Consider the following 24683-nt stretch of genomic DNA (forward strand, 5'->3'; position numbering starts at 1 on the left):
TCCAGAAACTTCTATATTAACTGAAACAGTACGGACGTATTTAAACATGTGCAAGATCTCGAGGTCATATCTGTAAAAAGACCACCACGCTCAGGCGGAAGCGGAGACTGGAAATCGGGAGGGAGACCAGAGACGAGACCCCGCGAGATCGCCAGAGATGGAGCCAAGAGCTGCAATCCACAGATCCGGCGCCCTCCTACTCCTCGCCGCCATCCTCGCAGCAGCCGTCACCTCCGCATCCGCCATCGGTGACAGGTGCGCCGCCTGCAAGGCCGTTGCTGTAAGTTCCTCTTCTCTTCGCCTTTCTCTACCCCCATTATCGGAGCACCCTATTAAGTGTGTCTTGGAAACGTTTTACGTCAGCGAAGTGAAGAAATTAGCTTCGATCTTTTCCGCTCGTCGTGAAGCTGTAGTCCAAGATAGATCGTGGCCTGGATCATGTAGCGTTCTCTGAATAATTTCGATGCTGGTGGAGTCAAAGTTTGAACTTTTGCAGATACAGGGCCCTGACTAGCACTGTTGTGTTGATAAATTGAAATTGCTGAATGGATTAACGAGATGTTGCACTGAGGTAGTGGGAATACACCATTTTGTTGGAAAGACTCAATTTTGAGTTCCAGTGACATATGCTAGTACCTCTTAGTGCCTCTCTACTGTCACCAAATGGGATTTGTGTTTCATATGCTGCATTTTGTTCCAGCAATTTGGGATGTACACTATACATTCTGATGTGTCTCTTTATCTTCTTTCCAGGCGGAGCTAGAGATTGGAATTTCGAGTGTAAGTGAATCAATAGCTTGTCCTTCAGTTGCCTTTAATTTAGTGATCCGAGTTTCCAATCATTCTTTACAATGCTGATTACGGTTTTATTTTTATTAAATACTATCTCCATTCCAAATTGTAAGATGTTTTGGCTTTTATATATTTGTAGGTTTTGCTATGCATTTAGATATACACTATGTCTAGATACATAATAAAAACAATGTATTTAGAAAAGCTAAAACGTCTTATAATTTGGAATGGAGGGAGTAGTATCTTTATCTTTCTCAAGTGTGAAAATACTTTTTTTTTACAATTAACAAAGCAATCAATCCATAATCTTAGTAGTGTATTATCATATTAGTTTTTTGGAACCATTTGGTCAATTTTTTGTTCCTGAATCCTGTAATGCAGGAGAAGCCGAGAAATCACTTGGACTTGCGCAACCGCTTAAATTCTAAAGGTCAGAGGGAGGGGAAGGTCATTGATTACAGGTAAAAGAAGACAGCATGAGCACATACATTTTTTAATGACAAAATTGATGCATACTTGAAAAATATTTAGTGGAACAATCCTTGATTTAACATTCCACATGGAGACCATTCAATCTTGACAAGCATTGTTTGGCCTCACATACTTGTAGCAATTTATGGACATATTTTGTCACTTACTTTTGTAATGTTATGTACTTGGTTCTGCATACATGGTGCAGGGTCAGTGAGCTTCGGGTTGTAGAACTTCTGGATGGCCTATGTGATAAGATGCAAGATTATACCTTAAAGAAGGTAGGAAATAAAGATTTATAATTGTTTTAGAATTTGCACTTAACACTATATTATTGATGCTGCATCCCTTTTCTACATCCTCTGCCCCATATTATAGGTAGTTTTGGCTTTTCTAGGTACATAGCTTTTGCTATGCTCCTAGATATACGATATGTCTAGATACATAATAAAAGTTATGTATCTAGAAAAGCCAAAACGACCTATAAATTGGAATGGAGGGAGTATGTATCAAGTGTTATAAACATGCCATAAATATGAACTAGGTTTTCACTTTTTAGTATACTTTGAATATGCTAAGCATTTATCCACCTAACATATTTTTTGTATGCAGTTGGAATCAGGTGAAAAGGGATGGGTTAAAGTAACAGACTGGAATAGCTTTCAAACTGGTAATTTTTACCAACTTTGTGGCTCCTGTTTACTCTTCTGATGGCCTGTTACTATATTGAAACTGAGAGCCCGAAGTGCAATGTCAATCCATAGTTTCTCAATTATGCTAATGCATTCTTTCTGCTTAATCGTTCTCTTACACGCATCATCCCAGAAAAATGCAGGCACCAGGTTTAGAACTGTGTTTTTGATAGTTACTGTATGTGCTTACGTGATAGTCTTATTACAAGCAATTCTGATTCAGTGATGTAAATATATAATCTTGGAGGATAGTACAAAAAGAAATGGCCCTAGTAATTGATCCAAGACAAGGAAATGAACTTGCATTTTCTTATGGTAAATCAAAATGCTGAATGCTTGCCAAGCAAAGAACAAGCACTGCCTTTGGGTTTGTTTTGCTTCATTGTAATAAAAATTTATCTGTGTATAAGGACTGTTTCTAAATATCTGACCTTTATTGCTTATTGTCGTTCTTTTTGCAGAAAATAAGGCAGCAGCACGAGCGCATTCGAAAAATTTGTCCACCTTCTGTGGAAGGTACAATATTTTCCCAGTTATTTTAAAAAAATTGACGGATAGAATAGGCAGCATATATTGTTTGAAATTTTCATTAATTTTTTTAATATTTAGCTGGCAGAACATATAATGTACGCATAATCTTGTTCTCATTTGTGTGGATACAAAATTTGTATGTGTCTTGGTCAATTACATCCCCCACCCTCCCAAACATGTTATGCATGCCTTTTCCTAATTGCTTATTTTTTTTTATTACCTGTTAAGTTTCACTCTTGATTACTTGACTTTAAGGCAAGGCTAAACAAACTCTTCAGTCACCATGTGCTTTAAAGCATAACTTTATTGGTTGTGTAAAGATAATATTGGCTTTCTGTGATTTCTGTAAGAATCATACCAACTATTTGAGTGGATGAGCTAACCAGCTTCACTTACTACACAGGCTACTGGAGGAAACAGAGGATGAGGTAGGCTTGTGTTGGGTGGAATTGACTACAATTTTGTTTTAGCAAATACGGAGTTACACCTAATCTTTAGCATGCTTAATAGCTGCATTCAATGTTTTGAATCATATGGTTTTTATGCATTTAGTCGGAACATGATCTTATATGGATTTTGATTATTTTTTCTGGTTCATCTGCAGCTTGCTGAGTGGATAAAAACAAGCTCCACAGAATCAGAAAATGTAAGCAAGGCCCTTTGTGAAGATATTAGCAAACACTGTCAATCCACAAGGTATTTACAGCTGATAATGGTATTTGTGCCTGCATATAAATAATCACAATGAGCATGCATGTCAATGTGGTGATTCCAAAAAATGATCCTTTCCTTTCAGCCAAATTTCAAAACAACATTTTGTCACAATGCCATGGCAGCTGCTAGATTCTTTTAACACACTTGTAAAATAACAATGCAGGCTTGTTTTACATTCACAGTTCGCACACACTTTTCCTCCTAATTTAGTTGCTCTAAAATATGCCTTTCGGTTTCTTTTTCCTTCCAGTGCTACCATCCAGATCGATGATGAACTATGACATGCCGGGCAGATCGTTGTTTGGCAAAGCAAAACAAGCGAAAGGCTGGGAAATGTCAAGGAACAAAGCTCTAGTAGTCCCTGACGCCATTTAGAGAGACATGAAGCTGCCAATTCTGATTGTTTGTGTTTCACTCGTATTTCTTGTAAACGGGACATGTAATTCGTGCCATATGATATTCTTGGTCAAAAGCTTAGACTGATCTGTAGAGAAAGCAACTTGTAACACCCTAAAATTTGCCACTTTTGAAAATAGAGTTAAAATGATTTATTTGTGAATTATTGTGCACATAAAAACATAGGAAAATAAAAATTTCATTAATTTAAAATTTATCATAAGGTAGAAACGTGTTTGTTGCATTCATGCCGGTCGCACTTCGTGTTTCTATGTGCAAAATGTGTGTTTTTTATACGTTTCGTAGACGAATATCTATCTTTAGGAATTTTCCAACTTCTTTCTGGAATTTAATTCCTACCTCCTTCACCGTAATCTTTATGTTCCAAGTTCCCAACAATATTTTTATGAGCTCCAAATACTTTATTTGGGTTCATCATGTTTCAAAGTGTCTCTGGAAATTTACCCCAAATTTTCGGAGGTCCCAGAGTATTTTTCGTGGCTTAAATATCAATTCTAGACTTTTCTAGAATTATTTTATCCACGAAATTAATTAATTCCGAAAATAATAAATCTCTCATTTATCCCAACGCTCAAAGCCCATGTGCAATAATCCTAATAAATTCTAAAGGTCCATGCATTTATTTACTAATGGGCTTTAATGTTTATTTAGGCCCATTAGTAAATGTGGAGGGGGTAATATCAATTAGTACCATATCGCTAGTTGACGTGGATATGGGGAGTTTTTCTTCCTATATATATCAACCAACCCCTTGGGCAAAGCACACCAAAACTACCATATGGGGAGCCCCTAGTTTGGGAAATCCCTCGTATAGTAAATTATATTTTTCTCCTCTTTCTCTCGCCGTTGTTGTCGCTGTCGCCGTTGCCGTTGTCGTCTTGCTCCTCCTACGCCGCCTAGGTACCCCTAGGTAAGACCGCCATCCAAAATGTTTTCCCAGACTTCGTCTTCTTCTTTTAAAAGCGTAGTTTCGTTGATTTAGATCCAAAATACGTTTTCAACTATTTACAGAATTGCCACTGATTTTGTTTTAGCCATAACTTCTCCGTTTTAACTCCGATTTGATCCGTTCAACTTGCGTTAGGTTTGTAATTTCATAATCTACGTGTTTATACTACTGTTCAGTATGTTTTTTACTTTTAAAATTCATGATTAGATTTAATCTAATATTTGACTAAAAGAAATCTTGTTTAAATCATATCTTCTGCGTCTTAGATCCGTTTTAGTCCATTCAAGTTGCGTTAGATTCATAGCGTCAAGATCTACGCGTTAGTAATAGTGTTTATCATGTCACTAATACTGGAATTTCATGGTTTGAATCATATCTTAAATAACAATTATGCAACTGGATTTTATAAATAGAATATAATTTGTTTCACTTTAGTTTTATAAATCAAATCTAAATTTGACTTAAATTATAATCTCTATAAAATATCTTATATATGTTTTTATACCATTAAGACACATGAAGCTAATAGTTTTATGAGTAAATCTATCGATAGTTGTATCTTTTTAACCATAGCTTCGATTAGCGTACTTTTCGCGTCTGTGTGTTCATCGTAAGACGTAGATTCGTTTTACAAACTTTTCATCTTAATTTGATGTTTGATGTATTGTTCTAATTTAGATCTATTGTTTGCTTCGTGTATGATTGCATGGATGCATGTGTGGTGTTTTATGATTACGTCCAGTCAGTGAGATATACGTGGTGACCAAGAAGAAGTACGTTGAAGATTAAAGCTTACCGAAGGATCGGTGTTTTAAGGCAAGTATAGCATGGGACCATCCTTGTTGCCTATTCACTGTTAATCATTTAATTCATACTGCATGTGTCTACCTTGACTACCACTAAGGATATCCTAGTCTTTTGTACTTGTACCTTGACTCCTATGGGGTACTGCATTGGGTAATATGATGCTAGTGCTCAACTACAACCATGATCTTGTAACTTGACTAATGGTATATGCAATAAACATTAAAAGATGCTTTTTAGCAACATGGAACAAGGGGGCTAGAGCATTGGGCTGTTTTATGGTGCTCTAGATTCCTCTCCCTAAGGACTTATCTGTAAGTGATCATCCGGGACTTACAGTACAGCTGTGAGGGCTATATGGCTCTGGCTTTAGCTCAGTATGAGGACCTTTTCTAGCTTGTTAGTGGTTACCTTTATTGGCGTAAGAATGGCTTGACGAATCGGGTATAGGACAGCCTCTACTCTTATGTGTATAGCCGTGATGGAATTGTGCCATTCGACAGGGGGTTCCTACATCTATTTGCCGAGTGAATCTAATGGCCCTAACTTATTAGACGAACCTTTGAAAGGCTTCATAGTGAACCCTGCCGACCTTCCTTGGTAGTGGGTCAAGAGGCTGATCACCTCGGGCGAAAGGGTAAATCACGACTCACAGTGAAAGTGTACAACCTCTGCAGAGTGTAAAACTGGTATATCAGCCGTGCTCACGGTCACGAGCGGCCTTGGAACATTTACGGAATAGATGATGAACACAGATGATACTGATGATGAAGATGCTCACTAATGATTACTGTTTATGCTATTCATTATTCATTTTTACCTGATCATGTGTTTATGGGCTTGAGGTGAACTTGTTGCTACTCAATTGCTAAAATCATGACTCATTAAAAGCTAATCGCAGTTAAACCGGTGTCAGCCTTTTGAGCCTCATGAACCTCACGTTATATTTGTTGAGTACGACATGTACTTACGCTTGCTTTATTTTCAATTATTTGGATAAAAATCCCGGATGGGTATCAGATTGCTAGAGTTTAGATGAATTAGGCTTGTGATCAACCAGTCAGTTGTCCATGTGGATTTGGAGTCTTCGTCTGAAGATTGGAGTTGTCTTTACACTGTCTATACTCTGAGGTTATATTCTTTATACTAATACGTTATGTATTTAAGCATTGTCTATTGATATTACCCTTATTTGTAGCTATATGTGAGATTTGACTTCCTGAGCTCACATATGGTGTGTATCTGGTTTTGTTGTTAAAACCGGGTGCTACAAGGACATCAAATTTTGTTTACTGATGAGCTACAGTTAAAAACGGCCGGTTGAACTATCCTGTCAGGGGCTATCGGAAATCTGAATGTTTTATCTAAGGTTTTGTTGCCGAGTACGGTTTGATGATGACTGCCTGTAGGTCAGTGGCATCATCACCGAGGATTATATGCATTATTTTTATGAAAAGATTATATGCATTTTAGATAGAAGATCACCGAAGATCATATGAATTTTAAATCGAAGATCACAGATCATATGCATTTAGATAGAAGATCATCACCAAAGATCATATGCATTTTTGATAGAAGATCACCGAAGATTATATGCATTTTAGTTTGAAGACGCAATTTGCTAATACAGTTGGATTGCCATAAATAACAAGTTAGAAATTTGTGGACGTAATTTGCTAAATAAAGCTGAACTGCCATATCCTTTTTTTTTCAAGTGCACTTGAAGATCTCAATATCTTCTTTCCAATAAATGAACATCTTAATACCCTGTGCTCGTCTTCTTTGCTGTACGGTATATCTACGACGACGTCATCAAATGCACCAATTATACCCCAAGATACCCCTTATTCGCAAAGTGTTGTGCGCTCGTTGACATCGCCAATTTGTCATCACAAACCATTCCTTTTAAACTGTTGATTTTCTTTTCTTTCATATACCGCGCACGTTGCTGCGGGGCTTCTTTAAAAATTAAATTACTGCATATATAAGTTGAATATATATGTTCTTATACCCATTCTTATTAAAATTGGACAAGGCAATTGAAAACATCTAATAAAAAACTGATATAATTAGATCAAATTAATGGAATGGCAAAACAAATATCAATATATGGATGTCTTCTATATTTCTTTATATGTTGAAAGTAGTAATTATTCTTACCGATGATACTATAGGAGTTTGGAAGTTAGTGTGACGATATGACTATTATGGGACATGACATGGATAGAGATAAACTACAATGGGAATTAACTTTATAAGAGATATAGATATAGACATAGATATAGATAGATAGATAGATAGATAGATAGATAGATAGATAGATAGAGATTCCTATATCCATATCTACCATAGTCCATAGAACTCTTATTTTCAAAATTGTTACCCCCAAAGATAAAACATACACGTCAGTTGTCACATTTTATTTTGCACGATTTTGAAGCATACATTTAACCACTATTTTATTCTACTAGATGTCTAGATAGAACGTATTTTTCAGAATCGTTCAAAATTTTGTTATTTAACCAGTATTTTCAAAAAAAATTCACACATATAACTGTATTTTAAAACCAAACAATCTAAAAGTTAAAATTTATTTACTACTCCCTCTGTTCTAAATTATAAAAAAGTTTTGGATTTTACACGTACACTATTTTTGTCATACATCTAGACATAGCGTATATTTAAGTATATATAGCAATATAAAATGTCTTATATAATTTAGAATGAGAAAGTAATGTTTTAGCGTGATGGTTTGACAGAACTTTATTCTGAGCTTAGTATACATTTTTTAATTACAGGAGGTAATTTAATTTTGATCAACTTTACCTGTTCGTCACAAGTACCTCGTGTTGGTGGGCCACACCACACTGAGCCGCAAGAAAAAAAAACGCAGACAGACACACCCCCATAACTCCCGCCATTCCCCTCCTCCCTTCCGCTCATCCCCAAATTCTTCCTCCTCCCATCCCGTGCAGCCGGCCTCACCGCCGGCGACGGAACGCAGAGACGGTGCTCCTCCCTTCCTTCGTCGCCCCCGCCAAAACCTTCCTCTGCCGGGGCTGCACGGGGTCAACAGCAGCTCGAGATCCGGTGACTGATCTCTTCGTTCCTCGGTGAGTAAACCCCAGTCGCTCTACGTTTCGTGCGGCGAGATCTCCCCATCATTTCTCTGCCGCGGCTGCGGGTTTCATTCATATTACTGTCTGCGTCTGTATAGTTAGTTTCGTGCTGTGTTTGTTTTGCTACGGCCTGCCGATTGCTGTGATCACTGTTCGATTATCCTCCTCTACGGCTCGCTGTGTCGATCCCAGTTGGCTCCCTGATGCCTTGAAAATCTCAGTTGACCCCGTAGGACTTGGTAATCCCAATCGACGGGTCTTATATTCATATATGTTAATAAATAAATAAAAGAAACTATGCCTCTGGGTTTTGCAAACCAGACCTTTGGGAGTCACTTCTCTTAAGTTGATTTTCAGGAGAAATTGATTCAGTTAATCTTGTGGAAAATTTGGTAATTGAGTTGTGAGATGAAAGACATCAGAACCACGACAACTTGCTATTGTATTACTGCATGATTTTACTTAGGAACTTTGTATCGTTTATGCTGTCGGAGGCTCGTAGCTCCCAAGTTTTGCTTGCTGGACTTGTGGGTTTCAGTGTGAATAGCTGAAGCATTCTTTGACATTACATTACTGCTGAACAAAACTCTCAGCTTTTGGATTGTGGAATGCAAATGGAAAACAAATTGGATAAAATTACATCTGTTCTACCGTTAGATATTTCTTCCACCGTTAGCCTTACTGATTATTCGATCAAAAACTTCAACACTAGCTGTTTCAGATCAGAACTTGCTCTGCTAACTCATTATTTGTATGTCGCCGGGGATAACACCTCTTGTGCAGTTTAGAGTTCGGTTAAGTCGTGTTGAGAGTCGAGTTAAACTCTGTGCTCCAATTGTAAGCTGGTATCACCAGCCTCGGATCTTGGGCTTTCGTTAAGCTTTAAATAACGCTGGGTGAATGCCTTCGATCTAAAAAACACCTCTTGTGCATCGTCATCTTTGCAGGTTCAATTTGATATTCCAACAAAGGGCACCTTGCTAGTCTCCCAGATTGTTTCCTAACAATGAGGACGCATGAACGTGCTGCCAATTTGGCTCTTGCCAGTATGTTAATTGTGCAGTTGAGCCATGACTGCCTTTACATCGCTCCTTTCCTTCTTTTCCCTTTGATATAATAAGCCCGTGCTGACCTCAGCAGCATATGTATTTTACAATATGCAGGTCTGAGCTTGGCGCCACTTGTTGTTAACGTAAACCCAAATGTGAATGTGGTATTGACAGCATGCCTTACTGTCTATGTGGGTTGCTACCGTTCTGTCAAGCCAACTCCACCCTCTGTAAGTAACACGCCGATGTATCTGCTGGCTATTATTGTGACTTGTAACTCATGTGACCAACTGAATTATTTTTGCATTTGTTATTATGCAGGAGACCATGTCCAAGGAGCATGCTATGCGGTTCCCCTTAGTTGGAAGTGCTATGCTTCTATCACTGTTCCTTCTATTCAAGTTTCTCTCAAAAGACTTGGTCAACGCTGTGCTCACTGCCTACTTTTTCATTCTAGGCATTGTTGCTCTCTCGTAAGTCCATTTTTTCTTCTAATAGCTTTTGCAGACATGTTAAGCTGTTTATGTGCTGTACTTATGAGGCCCTTCTTATGCAGTGCAACACTCCTTCCTTCTATAAAACATTTTCTTCCAAAAGAGTGGAATGATAATCTCATCGTCTGGCGGGCTCCATTTTTCCACTGTATGATCCCGACTCCATTTCTTTTGTGCTTAGTCTTGTTGATCCAGTTATGCAGATCTTAAAATATTACTACACCTATGTTTTCAGTGCTATTTTAGAGCACTATTTGATTGTATTTTAAGTACTGCTGCGCATTTTTCGTACTGAATGATATATTATCTTTTGTACTGAATGAACTCGAGCTTTTTCACCATTGAATCTTTTAACCTTGCTACGGACAGAATGATATTTCTCCATGTGGATATGGAAGCTTCCATTTTTTGACATTAGAAATCTAAATACTGGCATGGATGTATATTCTTTGTTTACAGCATTTTTGTGGATATGAAAGCTTCCATTTCTCCCTCTGAAACAGACATATTATAAGATTTCAGTTACAATGGCTGTCATCGTGTTAACTTTTAATACAACCTTTGCATTTGATTGACTTCTTATTAGGCTTAGACTCTTAATTCAGAACAAGGACATGGAGTACTGGATTTAACTATGCCAGTAGCCTCCCTTTGCAATCTTTATTCTTGAAGATGATTTGAGTCCATGAATTTCTTATTTTAGCACTCTCAGTGGAGTTCACAAAGTCCCAGATTGTTGCTTCAATACCTGGATTTTTCCTTTGCTTGTGGTATGCATCAAAGAAGCATTGGCTTGCAAACAATGTTCTGGGATTGGCTTTCTGTATTCAGGTTTGTTTGTATGGTTAACATTCATATACACTACTAAAGATTATGGAATAAAACCTAAAATCGTTTGATTTGTTTTACGCACCAGTTTTTAGTTGACCAGAACCTTAACACTTCAATTTTGCAGGGGATTGAGATGCTGTCATTGGGATCATTTAAAACTGGAGCCATTCTCTTGGTAAGGGTTTTCCCAATGTTTGCTTGATTTGGCCTGAACATTATATATTTCTATTTTATGTCATAACTTCTAAGAGAGCATCCTCATTGTTTCAGTCACAAACCTGTCCTTATTTTATTATCTCTGCACTATCATAATCACCACTGAAACATTTTATATATCTATGGTTCATTACGGATCATCTGGTCTCAATATATCTTGACTTTATTTGTCTATGAAAGGAATTATCTCCTATGCACCATAGGAAGCTAAAAGTATTGCTTGTTGTCTGTTTGTGGATTCAAATGTGTACAATTTCTTATTCTTGTCAAATTGTATTGTGCTCCAATCTTCATAACAGTTCAATATATTTTCTAACACTTCACTAAGTGTATTTAAGAATCAAAATTCAGATCATGCTTTCTGTTGTTCCCCCCAGTATTGACCAAAACATTTGTTTGACTGCAATATTTGTCCCAGCAGTGTCACCATGTTGGTAAATTTAATTTAATTCGATGCCTTGGGGTGTTTTTAGCGTGCACTTTGTCATATACTTATTAAACTTTGAAAAAAAGTAGTTTTTCTTGGCAAGCTTTGAAGTGTGATCATATTAATCATGAATATTAAAATATCGAACCTTTGTCTGATGTATAATAGATTAATAGTTCTGATTTCTGGAGTAATTTGGGCTGGGCCCTTGCATTTTTTACTGCACTATTTCTGAAAATAATTTTTACAACCATTTCATCACTTTTGACTGAATTGATTTCTTCTGTTTGTTTCAACATAGTGCCACTGAATCATTCTCTGTTCTTTTATTACATTCATATCTAAATGCATTTTTCCTTTTCCATTTCCAGGGTGGACTCTTTGTGTATGACATTTTCTGGGTGTTCTTCACTCCAGTTATGGTCAGTGTGGCTAAATCTTTTGATGCCCCGATAAAGGTCAGTGCTCTTTCCTACTGAACTTGGTTTTTGTTAATACCATTGTCAGTTAGTTCCATTTTCTCATCTTGATGCTTCAGCTGATCTGGCTTTGCTTGGTTATGTACAGCTTCTGTTTCCAACTGCAGATGCTGCACGGCCATTCTCCATGCTTGGCCTTGGTGACATTGTAATACCTGGTTAGTAATAAAAATTTCTCTCCTTGTGCTATGTTATATTCTACTTTGCTGTGACACAGACTTTGACCCTTATTGAACGGTAATATCAGCCTCTGTAGGAGTGTCAAGTGCCAACTTTGTTCTACATGATTAGGTTATCTGTACAAAACTGCTATATATTGGAACATTGTTAGAATGTCATTTACTGATATGTTGTATCAATGGAGCTCTTGCTTTTGTTGATTCATGGGGATTGATCAGAATTTTAGATTTATGATATAGTTACTTTTGGTATCTATGTATTCTTTGTAGCACTTGACAGAGAATCAATGTTGTAACTAGAATTGGTCCTGTTGGATTTAGATCATGCTCTGCACCATATTGCTACAACCATGCTCAAACACACTTTTAGGCCATCTCGTTGCATGCAGCCTTAAGTTATTGCCAATACAACCAATATCTGTGTCCATTCCTGGCCCCTAGAGGACCACACAATATGTATCAACAGAAACAAATTATAATTTCAATTGATTCAAGTTGCATACAAAAATGTGGTATTTGAATCTGAATTTAGGCAGTTTCGAAGACATTCAGAACATAATATGTATTTGTACTTATGCTTCCAGGTATATTTGTTGCACTTGCCTTGCGCTTTGATGTCTCAAGAGGTATCAAGAACCGTTACTTCAACAGTGCATTTTTGGGATACGCTTTGGGTTTGACGGTGACCATCATTGTAATGAACTGGTTTCAAGCTGCACAGGTGAGTTCTGTTACTCAGGTTTATATTGTCTTGTTTCCCCTTATTTCTGTCATCCCTGTAATATTAATACTATAATTATTTTTGAGGCTTATTGCAGCCTGCTCTACTATACCTTGTTCCTGGTGTGGTCGGTTTCGTCGCTGTTCCCTGTCTGTGGTATGGAGAGGTGAAACAGGTCAGATTCTGAATACTTACTGCAGCTACCATTCGAAAGAATTTTTTTTTGTCTAGCCTCTTAACGCATCCTTTGCCTTGAACTTTGAGTAGCATAAAAGTTAAATAAAAGATGAACTGTTAGATACAGTAAATATGCTTCTTTGGATGGACCTAATTCTGTTCCTGAATTTTCTGCTTGGTTGATGCTTGTCTCTTTACTATTACTACAAAAACCATGTCACATCTTAAAAACTAGTGTTGCGCAAGCAAGAAAAGGATTTCATGTCAAAAGTAACTTTCTTAGTACAGTTACTACGGTTTAGTATTGGGTGTAAACTAGTGTCTTTTAAAGAATACAAATAACTCTTGTTTTGCATTCTGATTGCTTCACTTGGAGTATCCGACTGACTCAGGCACCTTATGGCCCTTTCATCTGTACATTTGGGTAACTGTACTTATCACTCTATCAGTACTACTGTTAGTCATGAAGAACCTGTCCTTATGCTGAGTTGGTATTAACTACTACTGTTACACTTGTTGATGATTGAACTCAAAGAATGTTGATGGCGATGCATAGTTCCATCTGGTCATCTGTTTCATTTTCATATCATCTTTATTTTTTTGGGGGTGAGGGGAGGTGTGCTTTTCTTTTTGTTTCCCACAAAAGTAGGCATGTTATAAAATATGTATCAGAACGCAGGACCTGAGTTCTGACCACATCTCTTACAAATGCAGCTTCTGGAGTTTGATGAGTCAAAAGTTGAGGCAGAGGAAGGCGGTGCAGAAGAGCAAGATGACGATAGTTCCAAAGTCAACAAAAAGGTGGACTAGCATTCTAGCAGGATTTAGATCTGGAGGAAAGCATGACAGGAAGACAGTTTTCGTGTAAGGTCGTCTGGCAACTAAACAGGCTTGATGACCTCTAATACTAGGTCGGCTTAAGAACTTAGAAATGGTTCAACATGATACTCTTTTTTTTAGGATTATTTGGCCTGGACTGGAGAGTGGAAGAGATGAGGGAAAAATAGATGCTGTTACTTGTGATGTCCTGACGTGCACCTGATTCGTTAAGGAATTCACCAGAACTCTGATTGGGCCGACACATTCATGCATCATATTAGCTTTGTTTTTTTGCAGGCAAGAATTTAATTAGGGATTTTACAGGTCGAATCAGCTCAGGGAAAACAACTCAGGTCTTAGAGCATGGGCTTGAAGAGCGAGTGATTTTTACCGACCGTGCTTAATCATATAGTCATGACTCATAATTGTTACTTGGGGTAAATTGTTTCCTTGTTATATTAGGGTTGGTGGCAAACCCAAAATGGGTTGATGGCCTACGTTACTTTAGGCTTATTAGGGGTGATGAACTCATGAGGCAGAATGGGCTTACCCAGAACTCATGAAGCAACAATCATGCCTCCTATATATCATTAATGTGGCCCGTAGTGATGGCATAGGCAATATACTATTCAACAAAGAGATGGATGTTAGCACTCAGTAAAGAGATGCTTTACTAATTCCCGTGTTGATATGGCTATATTCTTCCTTGCATCACAATTTTTTTTGTTTCAAGTTGCTAGGGCAATTTATGTTCTAGCAGATTACCGCATTATGTAGAACAATTAATGGTCAGGATAGTAGATGTTAGTGACATGTCCTCATAGATGATTATTGCTTGTAGCATTAAAATATTTAGTGCTGATGCTTTATTAGCTTTATTTATTGCCCTTATCGTAAATTTTAGAATGTACCTTTTCAGAAGTAGATGTCTAATTTATTCCAAAACCAGAGCTTGGCCAATATAACCAAGTTCTGAAATATTGATGATGGAACTTTTACAGGCTTTTGCTACGATGGGTTGGCGTCTTGGTTTCCTCGCAGCCCCTAAACATTTTGTTGCAGCATGTGGAATTATCCAAAGCCAGGTGATGATGGTTTTGCTGCCTCTCTCGCTTCTTCTTTCTGTCCACTAGCTTGTGATGATGAGGATTTCAATGAAATAAGCAAACAAACAAGATGTGATGATGAGAATTTCAATGAAATAAGCAAACAAACAAGATCTGCAGCTTTGTATTATTAATTGATTAATTTGTTAGTTACATGACTTTTGTAAGTTGTTCAGTATGATCAATTAGCTTTGCACTTAATGTGGCCCCGTAGCAGTTTTTTTGAGGAAAGTGGCCCCGTAGCGTTAGCACGGGCAATATATTACTAGTTATGTGTATGTTCTTGGCCACGACGCATGTTAGTTATTATAATTGGTCGTGTGCGAAGCATCAAATCCACAGATATGGCATCATCACACAGCTAGGTACCAAAGCAAGAATAACTATATGTATATATATATTCTGCCATGTATGTCAAAATGTTCGGCTACGCGCTGTAGGCGTTAACTAACTGGAAGAAGCATGCTGCGTTTCCATTTCATTTGCAGCTTAACTGGGCGATGTCACAGCTCCTCACCTAAGCCAACCCAAGGAAGCCCAACAACCGAGAAGAAGCAAGCGGGCCCATCGCAAGAGCTCCAAGGTACACGGCCCACAATGGGCTTGTGTCCAGTGCGCCCCAGCGGAGTAGTTAAGAGAGGCAGAGAGCTAGAGAGGGGAATCATCCAATTATTTGCAATAGAATTCTTAGATACTCTGTAACCCGGGACCTCGTCGGCCTGAGGCCCTGTTCTTCTTCCCCACGTCTGATCTCGTTTCGATCGGGTCGCTAACATACCTGGTATCAAAGCTGTCGAGCCGGGCACGTCAGTGGAGCTCTGGAGTCGGCGTCGATCTCCCACGAGCACTTCACCAGGCTGCAGCGTGCAAGGGGAGCGATGGATCCTGTCGTCTCCAAGACGTTCGGCGAAATACTCAAGAAGATGGAGGAGTTTGACGTGCGCTCCGCCGAGCGCTCAGAGCGCCTGGAGAAGCACTTCGAGGACGCGTCTTCCGCCGTCCAGGAGCGTGAGGAAACCGTCGACGCCCGCTTCGCCTCCCTAGAGAGCTTCGCTTTTTCCCAGTACACCGCCGCCATCGTCGCCGACAACTGGGGGTCCCATTTCGACTCATGCGTCTTGGATCTGGAGCAGCGCATGGTGGATCTTGAACTCATCAGGCTTGCTAAGATCCATGACGAGCGAGATGACCGTGTGGAGGTGTTGGAGGACGCCATCAGGGAGCTGCAGTTGTGGCGTCAGGAGGTCAACGGCCACATCGACGACATCCGCTACGAGCTTTGCCGCTTCCCCAAGCCTACTGCGACGCTGACCCAGCAACCCTTGCTGATGGTGCGTCAGGAGTCGGCCGTCGCCGAGCAACATCCTGGTGGGAGCACGGTCGACTGGTCCAACGGGCACCGCGTCGCCATGACTACACGGGTGCCGGCCTATGGCTCGGTCACGACCATAGTGCCGTCCTGGCCAATGGTATGTCCTTCCCTCCCAATCCCGACACTCCTGTTACCAATTCCTGATTCCACCCATCTCAGTTCATCCCCCATCCTCCACCCCCAAATCCACCACCACAGATCGCACCCAATCTCCCACCACCTAACCCACCACCTCATTTCGTTCCTAATTCTCAAATTACCCACCCACCACCACCTCATCCTCCTTCTCCAGTCCACTCGACCGCCCTTGGCCATCTTCCCAAAATGAACTTCCCTAAGTTCGACAGCGAATCAGCGATGACCCTCGATACTGGATGACGTGTGCTCGTAATTATTTTGATCTGTATGCCATCAATCCCTCCATATGCCATCAATCCCTCCATGTGGGTCAAGTGTTCAACCATGCAGTTCACTGGTGCCGCTCGCCGTCGGCTCCAATCGGTTAAGCGCCAAGTAGCCGGTCTGGATTGGCCATCCTTCTATCATCTGATTCGTGAACGCTTCTGCCGCGTCCAGCATGAACTACTGATTCGATAATTATTCCACATTAAGCAAACCACCTCTATTTAGGATTATGTCAATCGGTTTGTTGATCTGATCGAGCAACTCTTAGCCTATACACCTAACCCCGATCATCTATCCTACACTACCTGATTCATTGATGGCCTTCGAGATGATTTTCGTGCTATTATTCTTGTACAACATCCCAAGGATTTGGATACTGCGTGTACTCTGTCTCTCTTGTAGGAGTAAGCATTGGAGCCTAGGCGTCGTTGAGATGTTCAGAAGAGTGAGGGGGTTCCCTTCCCCAAGCAGCAGGCCATGAAGGGCGCTCTGCCTCTTCCGTCGCCTCCTGTACGTGCTGGCGCGCCACTGCAGGCCGATGACAAGAAGCAGCAAGAGGACCGCCGCTACCCACCTAGGAACACACCTATGGATGACAAGCTGCAAACCTTGCAATCTTACTACAAAGCCCGAGGACTATGTGTTTGTTGTGGTGAACGCTGGCAGCCGGGTCACAAATGTGCACCAATTATTTAGTTGCATGCTCTCCAAGAAGTTTGGAATCTTTGCCAAGGCGCGTTTGAAATCAAAGAAGAAGAAACAGGTACTGATGATACAACTGAGGTTGCAGTTCGCCAACAACAACTCTTCCTTCTCCTATCCACAGCAGCAGCCTCTGGTCACCTTTCCGACAGAACTATGCAGGTCAAAGGAACTATACAAGGGCAGGACATTCTCATTCTGATTGATTCAGGTAGCAGTCATTCTTTCATTAGCAGTACTGTTGATGAAAAGCTCCTAGATATTTGTCTGTTGTCATCTCCTGTTTCTGTCCAAGTGGTCGATGGCGGTTCTATACTATGTTCTTAGGAGATACCTCTAGTAGAATGGATAGTCCAGGGGTATACTTTTCACTCTAGGCTCAAGGTCATTCCGTTGGGGTCTTATGATCTGATTATTGGATGGACTAGCTCGAAGCCTTCTCGCCTATGAAGGTCCATTGGGCTCACAAATGGATGATGATACCCTATGGTTCAATTTAGATCTTACTCCAACGCCAGCTGCCAGAGATTGAAACTTGTTCTTTGGTTCAGTTATTTCACATTGCCAGCGACTCTCCATCAGTGGCGTCTCCTCCACTTGATCTTGCAGTTCAGGCTATCCTCAATGAGTTTGTGGCTGTTTTTGCTAAGCATGTCGGCCTACCTCCTAGGTGTTCATGTGACCATACCATTCCCTTGGTACAGGGCGCTCAACCACTATCGGTTCGGCCCTACCGTTATGCACCTGCTCTGAAATTAGAAATTGAGGCTCAAGTCACGGATATGTTGTTAGTCTGGATTGATTCAGCCAAGCACAAGCGCCTTCTCTTCCCCAGTGTTACTGGTCCGCAAAAAAGATGGAGGCTAGAGATTCTGCATGGATTACCACATGCTTAATCTCTCACAATCATGTCCAAATTCCCAATTCTAGTTATTGACAAACTTCTTGGTGAACTCTTGGGTGCTTCCTGGTTTTCAGTTTTGGACTTACGGGCAGGCTTTAACCAAATTCGTTTGGCTCCAGGGGAAGAACACAAGACGGCTTTCCAAACCCATTGGGGTCACTTTGAATTCACTGTCATGTCATTTGGATTGACTGGTGCTCCAAACACATTCCAGGGCACCATGAATACAACACCGCACCCTCTTTCTTCGCCGTTGTGCTATTGTCTTCTTTGATGACATCCTGGTTTATAGTAAGACACTAGAAGAACATCTGCACCATTTGCAGCAAGTGCTATCACTTTTGGACAGAGATCAGTGGCAGGTCAAGCTCCCAAGTGTCGATTTGCACAACAAAGCATCTCATATCTGGGCCATGCTGTCAGCTCTGCCGGTGTTGCAATAGATCCTAGTAAAGTCCAATCCATCAAAGATTGGTCGGCTCCTCAACATGTGAAACAATTACGAAGTTTCCTCGGTTTTCACGGGTTACTACCGCAAGTTTGTGTGCCATTTTGCAATCATAGCTCGACCTCTTATAGACCTGCTCAAGAAAGGGGCCCTGTTTATTTGGACACCATCTCATTAGTCAGCCTTCGAGGCATTACAACAAGCTCTTATGTCAGCTCCGGTCTCAGCTTTACCAGATTTCACCAAGCCATTCTAGATCCAGACGGATGCCAACGATTATGGTGTGGGCGTAATATTACTTCAAGACGGCCACCCTCTGGCCTTCGTTAGTAAGGCCATCGGACCAAGAACACATGGACTTTCAACCTATGAGAAGGTGTACCTGGCCGTGCTGGTAGCTGTCGAACAATGGCGTGCGTATCTTCAACACAGAGAGTTCGTCATCTTCACTGACCAACGGAGCTTGGTACACATCACAGACCAAAGGCTCCATACTCCGTGGCAACTTAAGCTTTACACTAAGCTGGTGGGATTGCAGTACAAGATTGTGTACAAACTAGGAGCATCTAACCAGGCCACTGATGCGCTATCCCGTCATCCGTCTCTGTCTGCTCAGGTCCATGCTTTATCATCTGTTACACCGACATGGCTTAATGATGTGGTGGCTGGGTATGACAAGAATCCTGCAACTTTGAAGCTTATCCAAGAGCTGAGTTTGGCCTCTGACTCGCACCCACCCTATACTCTGAATGACGGCATCCTCCGGCTATGTGATCGTATCTGGATTGGGAACAACACTCCTCTCCAACAACGCCTCATGTCTGCTATGCATACCAGCGCCGTGGGAGGCCACTCTGGGTTTCTGGTTACATTGAGCAAGATTAAAAAACAGTTTGCCCGGCGCAGTACGAAGACGGATGTCAAGAATTTTGTGGCTACTTGCTCAGTTTGTGTGCAGGCCAAACCTGATCGTGCACGCTACCCTGGCCAGTTGGCACCACTGCCGGTCCCAACTGAATCCTGGCAAGTCCTATCTATGGATTTCATTGAAAGCCTCCCAAGATATGGTGCCGCAAACTGCTTGATGGTCGTCATGGACAGGTTTAGCAAGTTTGCACATTTCATTCCACTCTTACATCCATTCAATGCACAACAGGTGGCTCAAGCATTCCTGGACAATACCTACCGACTTCATGGGCTCCCAACACACATCATCAGTGACCATGTGATCGCATATTCACCAGTGTGTTCTGGCGTGAGCTCTTTCGCTTTGCCCTGACCACACTGTCCATGAGCTCGGCATACCACCCACAGACGGATGGCCAAACAGAGCGCGTCAATCAATTTTTGGCGACTTACCTCCGCTGCTTCGTCCATTCATGTCCATGACAATGGTTGAAGTTGATTCCGCTAGCAAAGTTCTGGTACAACACTAGTTTGCATTCCTCCAACAACAGATCACCATTTGAGAAACTTTATGGTCATCCTCCCCTCCACTTCGGTATCTCAGCATCTTCAGTTTCCTTTGTACCCGAGGTGGATGACTTACTCTCTGAACGTGCTACCATGATGGTGTCTGTGTGTCAACACCTTCACCGAGCTCAACAACGCATGAAGGCGCAAGCGGACATGCGCCGGTCCGAGCGCACCTTCGTCGTCGGTGACTTTGTCTACCTGAAACTACAGCCGTACGTGCAGTCCTCATTGGCGCCGCAAGCCCATCAGAAGCTCTCCTTCCGCTACTTTGGCCCCTACAAGGTGATCGACCGCATCGGCTCCGTCGCCTACAAGCTTGAACTTCCTCCTTCGTCGATTCAGCTGGTCTTCCACATGTCGCTCCTCAAGCCGGCACCCTCGATGAAGTACATCGTCTCGCCATCGCTTCCTGACATCGACGACAACCTACAAGTGCCTGAAGCAGTACTCCAGCGTCATCTTCAGAACCAGCGTGAAGGCTCAGTACCCCAGCTCCTCATCAAGTGGTCAGGCCTCGACCCTTCACTGGGAAGACACAGAAGCCATCCATCAGCAGTTCCCACAAGCTCCGGCCTAGGGACATGCCGGTGCCCAAGGGGAGGGGGATGTCATGGCTCCTCCCCTAAGCCAGCCCAAGGAAGCCCAACAATCGAGAAGAAGCAAGCGGGCCCATCTCAAGAGCCCCAAGGTACACGTCCCACAATGGGCTTGCGTCCAGTGCGCCCCAGTGGAGTAGTAGTTAAGAGAGGCGGAGAGCTAGAGAGGGGAATCATCCAATTACTTGTAACAGAATTCTTAGGTACTCTATAACCCAGGACCTCGTCGGCCCGAGTCACTGTTCTTCTTCCCCGCGTCCGATCTCGTCCCGAACGGGTCGCTAACAGGCGAGTGGCAAACATGTTTAGGCTTCATATTCTTCTCACACACATGCATGCACATTCACCGGCGGACCCAGATATTAGGTGAATGAGGAGAATTAGAAAAGAGAAGGTGGAACATGGATAAAAATAGCAACTTCATGATAACTTGGTTCCTCACTTGCTAAACAAAATTTATTGTATTTTTAAACAAAAATTATACTGAGATCGATGGGGATGGATGGTCCAGTAGCTTCTTCAGCTAGTACTGAAAATGATTTAGTCGGAGGAAGCTGTCCCCTTCGTCATTATTCTCATCTCCTTGTATTTGTCGAGACGTATTTGTCTTTGTTACCCTTGTGCCTGTCTGTCTCTGAAACATACATATCACATCTTGCACGTATATTACTTGTTATTAGATAGTCTTTCTGTCCAGTCTAAACTGTGGTTATATAATACGTACGCAGTATATCCACACACACACACACACGGAAAAGTACACTTTCTTCAAATCTCGAGGCAGCCAGCTAACAGTGATCATGACAATTACTGCTCAATCATGCCTTTAGTTTATGTTTGATGAGTAGCATCAGGAGAACATATATAATCTGTCTTTAATATAATTTGTATTCCTTTCTTTGCCCAAGATTTAATTTATGGGCATATCTTTATTCTGTGGTAATAGGAAACAAAATTAACAGAGAAAATAGAAATAAAATCTACTACTAGTATATGGCATTGCACGCATGTATTCCTTTCTGTTTATAAGCAGTAGTGATCGAGAGAAAGAATGAATCGAACCCCCTTTTCCATTGATCGATCTCACAATTTATACAGGTTGAAGCGACGCCACGGGAGTTGTCAGACGCCCGTTCGGGGACGCGGATACGCGGCTTCCCAACGGGTAGCGATCCCGGTGATGTCGGTTCCGAAAGGTGGAGTAGTCCGTACGAAACTACAGTGATTACAGGGAGAGATTACACTGATGGTTGGATTTAGATCTAAGGCTAAGGTTGATCCATATCACTAATCTGGTTGGATGGGATCTCTGTAATCCTATTGGTTCTTCTCCTTGATGAACGGATTGCTTCGTAACACTCCCCCTGATCGCATCCAGTCTTGAGATCAAATAATATCTTCAGGGCCTCTAAAAACCTTGTAGGAAAAATATGAGGTGCTATATTGTTGATATGTCATTAAACTCCTCAAAAACCCAGTGGGGAAAAATCAGGAGAAATGATATGACATATTTTTAGATTATTGTCCATTGTAAACTTATACGGAAAAAACTTTATAGGAAAAATCCATAATTTAGTTTAGAACAATATAATGGTCTATGGGCCATGTCCTCCTCCAAAACCACGTGGGAAAATATGAGGAAGAAAATGCCTTTGATATTCCCCTTAAAAACCTCTTGTGAGGAAAATAGGAAATATGACATATTATATATTAGATATTGCCTCATTAAAAACCTTTTATGAGAAAGTTTTTGTAAAAACTCATAATAGGAAAAGAGTGCAATATAATATTTAACACAAATGATTATTTTCAGAGATTATCTCCCCCTGAAACTTGCAAGTCTTTAAGTCGTCGCATACCAATACTATGAACAAAATTTTGGAACATGGGACCTGGTAATGACTTAGTGAATAAATCTGCAAGATTATCACAAGACTTTGTTTGCAAGATTTTTATTTCTCCATTCTTTTGTAATTCATGAGGATAAAATAATTTGGGAGAAATATGTTTAGTTATATTGCTTTTGATATAACCTGTTTCCATTTGTGTAATACAAGCAGCATTATCTTCATAGATAATTGTGGGTGATTCAATGGGACCAATCCCACTAGATTGCTGTATGTGATTAATCATTCTGCGGAGCCATACACACTCCCGTGATGCTTCATATAGTGCAACAATTTCACAATGATTTGTGGAAGTTGTTACTAAAGTCTGTTTAGATGACTTCCATGATATAGCTGTTCCTCCATATAGGAATACAAAGCCTGTCTGGGATAGGCCATTATAGGGATAAGATAAATAGCCAGCATCAGTGTATCCAATTACAGTTGGATCTTGGTTTCTTTGGAAAAATAATCCAAGATCTTTGGTGCCATTGAGATATCGCAAGATTTGTTTGGCTCCCGTCCAATGACGTTTAGTTGGAGTAGCACTATATCTAGCCAGTAAATTTACTGCAAATGCAATGTCAGGTCTAGTTTGATTTGCAAGATACATTAGTGCTCCAATGACACTGAGATATGGGACCTCGGGCCCCAGTACCTCTTCATCTTCGTTCTTTGGTCTAAATGGATCTTTCTCCATGTCTAGAGTCCGAATAACCATGGGAGTTTTGGATGGATATGATTTATGCATATTAAATTTCTCTAGTGTTTTCTGGATATAGGCAGATTGATGCACTAATATTCCTGAGTGAAGGTGCTCGATTTGTAAACCCAAGCAAAATTTAGTTTGACCTAAATCCTTCATCTCAAATTCCGTCTTTAAGAGATTGCGTGCTTCATTGATATCATGTGGGTTGCCAATGATATTTAAATCATCCACATATACGGATATAATACAGAACCCTGTTTGGGATTTCTTTATGAAGACACATGGGCAATCATCGTTATTGGTGTATCCCTTTTGTAATAGGAATTCACTCAGTCGGTTGTACCACATCCGTCCTGACTGTTTTAAACCATATAGTGACTTATTAAGTTTCACACAATATGTGGCGCGACTTGCTTTAGGATTCGGAATAGGAATTCCATCGGGAACCTTCATGTAAATGTCCGAATCAAGTGACCCATATAAATATGCTGTCACTACATCCATCAACTGCATAGATAGATGATTTTGAACTGCCAATGCTATTAAATATCGGAAAGTTATTCCACTCATAACTGGAGAGTATGTTTCATTGAAATCAATGCCAGGTCTCTGCGTGAACCCTTGTGCTACAAGTCTCGCTTTGTATCTCACCACCTCATTATTTTCATTCCGTTTTTGGACGAAAACCCATTTAAATCCCACAGGGAAGATTTGTGAAGGTGTAGGTATTGCTGATGAGAATACCTTTCTTTTTGTGAGCGAGGCTAACTCTGCTTGAATTGCTTCTTTCCATTTGTTCCAGTCTGAGCGCTTTTTGCACTCTGCCATGGTCTTGGGGTCTGGATCAGTTTGGATAATTTCGGCAATTGTTTTGGCAAAGTATATGTCGACAATTGTAGTCTTTCGGTCATATGATTCTCCAGAATCAATGTAGTTTATGGAAATTTCTTGTACCCCTCGTGACGGTTCGTTATTTCCCAATACGATAGCGTCAGGGTGTTCCGATGTCCCAACATCAGGTATTGAGTGCACTGTTGATGTGGGATGTGAATTTTGTTTATTCACTTGGTGTCTCACAACTTGTTGTTGTGTCACATTTACTGATTTAGAATTTTTGTTATCCTGTTTCCTTTGGCGTTTAGGAGCCACATCCTGATTGATAGCCTTACTTCTCCCCCTCTTACCTAGAACTGGTTTC

At 40.8% G+C, this 24683-nt stretch overlaps 2 protein-coding genes across 2 annotated transcripts; both read left to right on the top strand.

Annotated features, from left to right (window-relative positions):
* The first annotated feature begins 13 nt into the window (after nucleotides 1-13).
* On the top strand, nucleotides 14-3738 carry LOC136475543 (uncharacterized). Its single transcript, XM_066473034.1, has 9 exons — nucleotides 14-280; nucleotides 754-780; nucleotides 1174-1253; nucleotides 1472-1544; nucleotides 1876-1933; nucleotides 2417-2471; nucleotides 2890-2914; nucleotides 3091-3182; nucleotides 3451-3738. The coding sequence occupies exons 1-9, from the start codon at nucleotides 158-160 to the stop codon at nucleotides 3479-3481; spliced, it is 564 nt and encodes a 187-aa protein (XP_066329131.1). The 5' UTR covers nucleotides 14-157; the 3' UTR covers nucleotides 3482-3738.
* A 4566-nt stretch (nucleotides 3739-8304) lies between these two features.
* LOC136470927 (signal peptide peptidase 1-like) lies at nucleotides 8305-13956 on the top strand. Its single transcript, XM_066468655.1, has 12 exons — nucleotides 8305-8483; nucleotides 9437-9535; nucleotides 9653-9768; nucleotides 9860-10011; nucleotides 10095-10180; nucleotides 10736-10863; nucleotides 10988-11038; nucleotides 11878-11964; nucleotides 12074-12143; nucleotides 12749-12885; nucleotides 12983-13060; nucleotides 13777-13956. Exons 2-12 carry the CDS (start codon nucleotides 9496-9498, stop codon nucleotides 13870-13872), a joined length of 1041 nt encoding a protein of 346 aa, XP_066324752.1. The 5' UTR covers nucleotides 8305-8483; nucleotides 9437-9495; the 3' UTR covers nucleotides 13873-13956.
* The last annotated feature ends 10727 nt before the right edge of the window (nucleotides 13957-24683 follow it).

The sequence above is a fragment of the Miscanthus floridulus genome, chromosome 8 (genome assembly GCF_019320115.1).
Source record: "Miscanthus floridulus cultivar M001 chromosome 8, ASM1932011v1, whole genome shotgun sequence".
Taxonomy (NCBI): Eukaryota; Viridiplantae; Streptophyta; class Magnoliopsida; order Poales; family Poaceae; genus Miscanthus; species Miscanthus floridulus.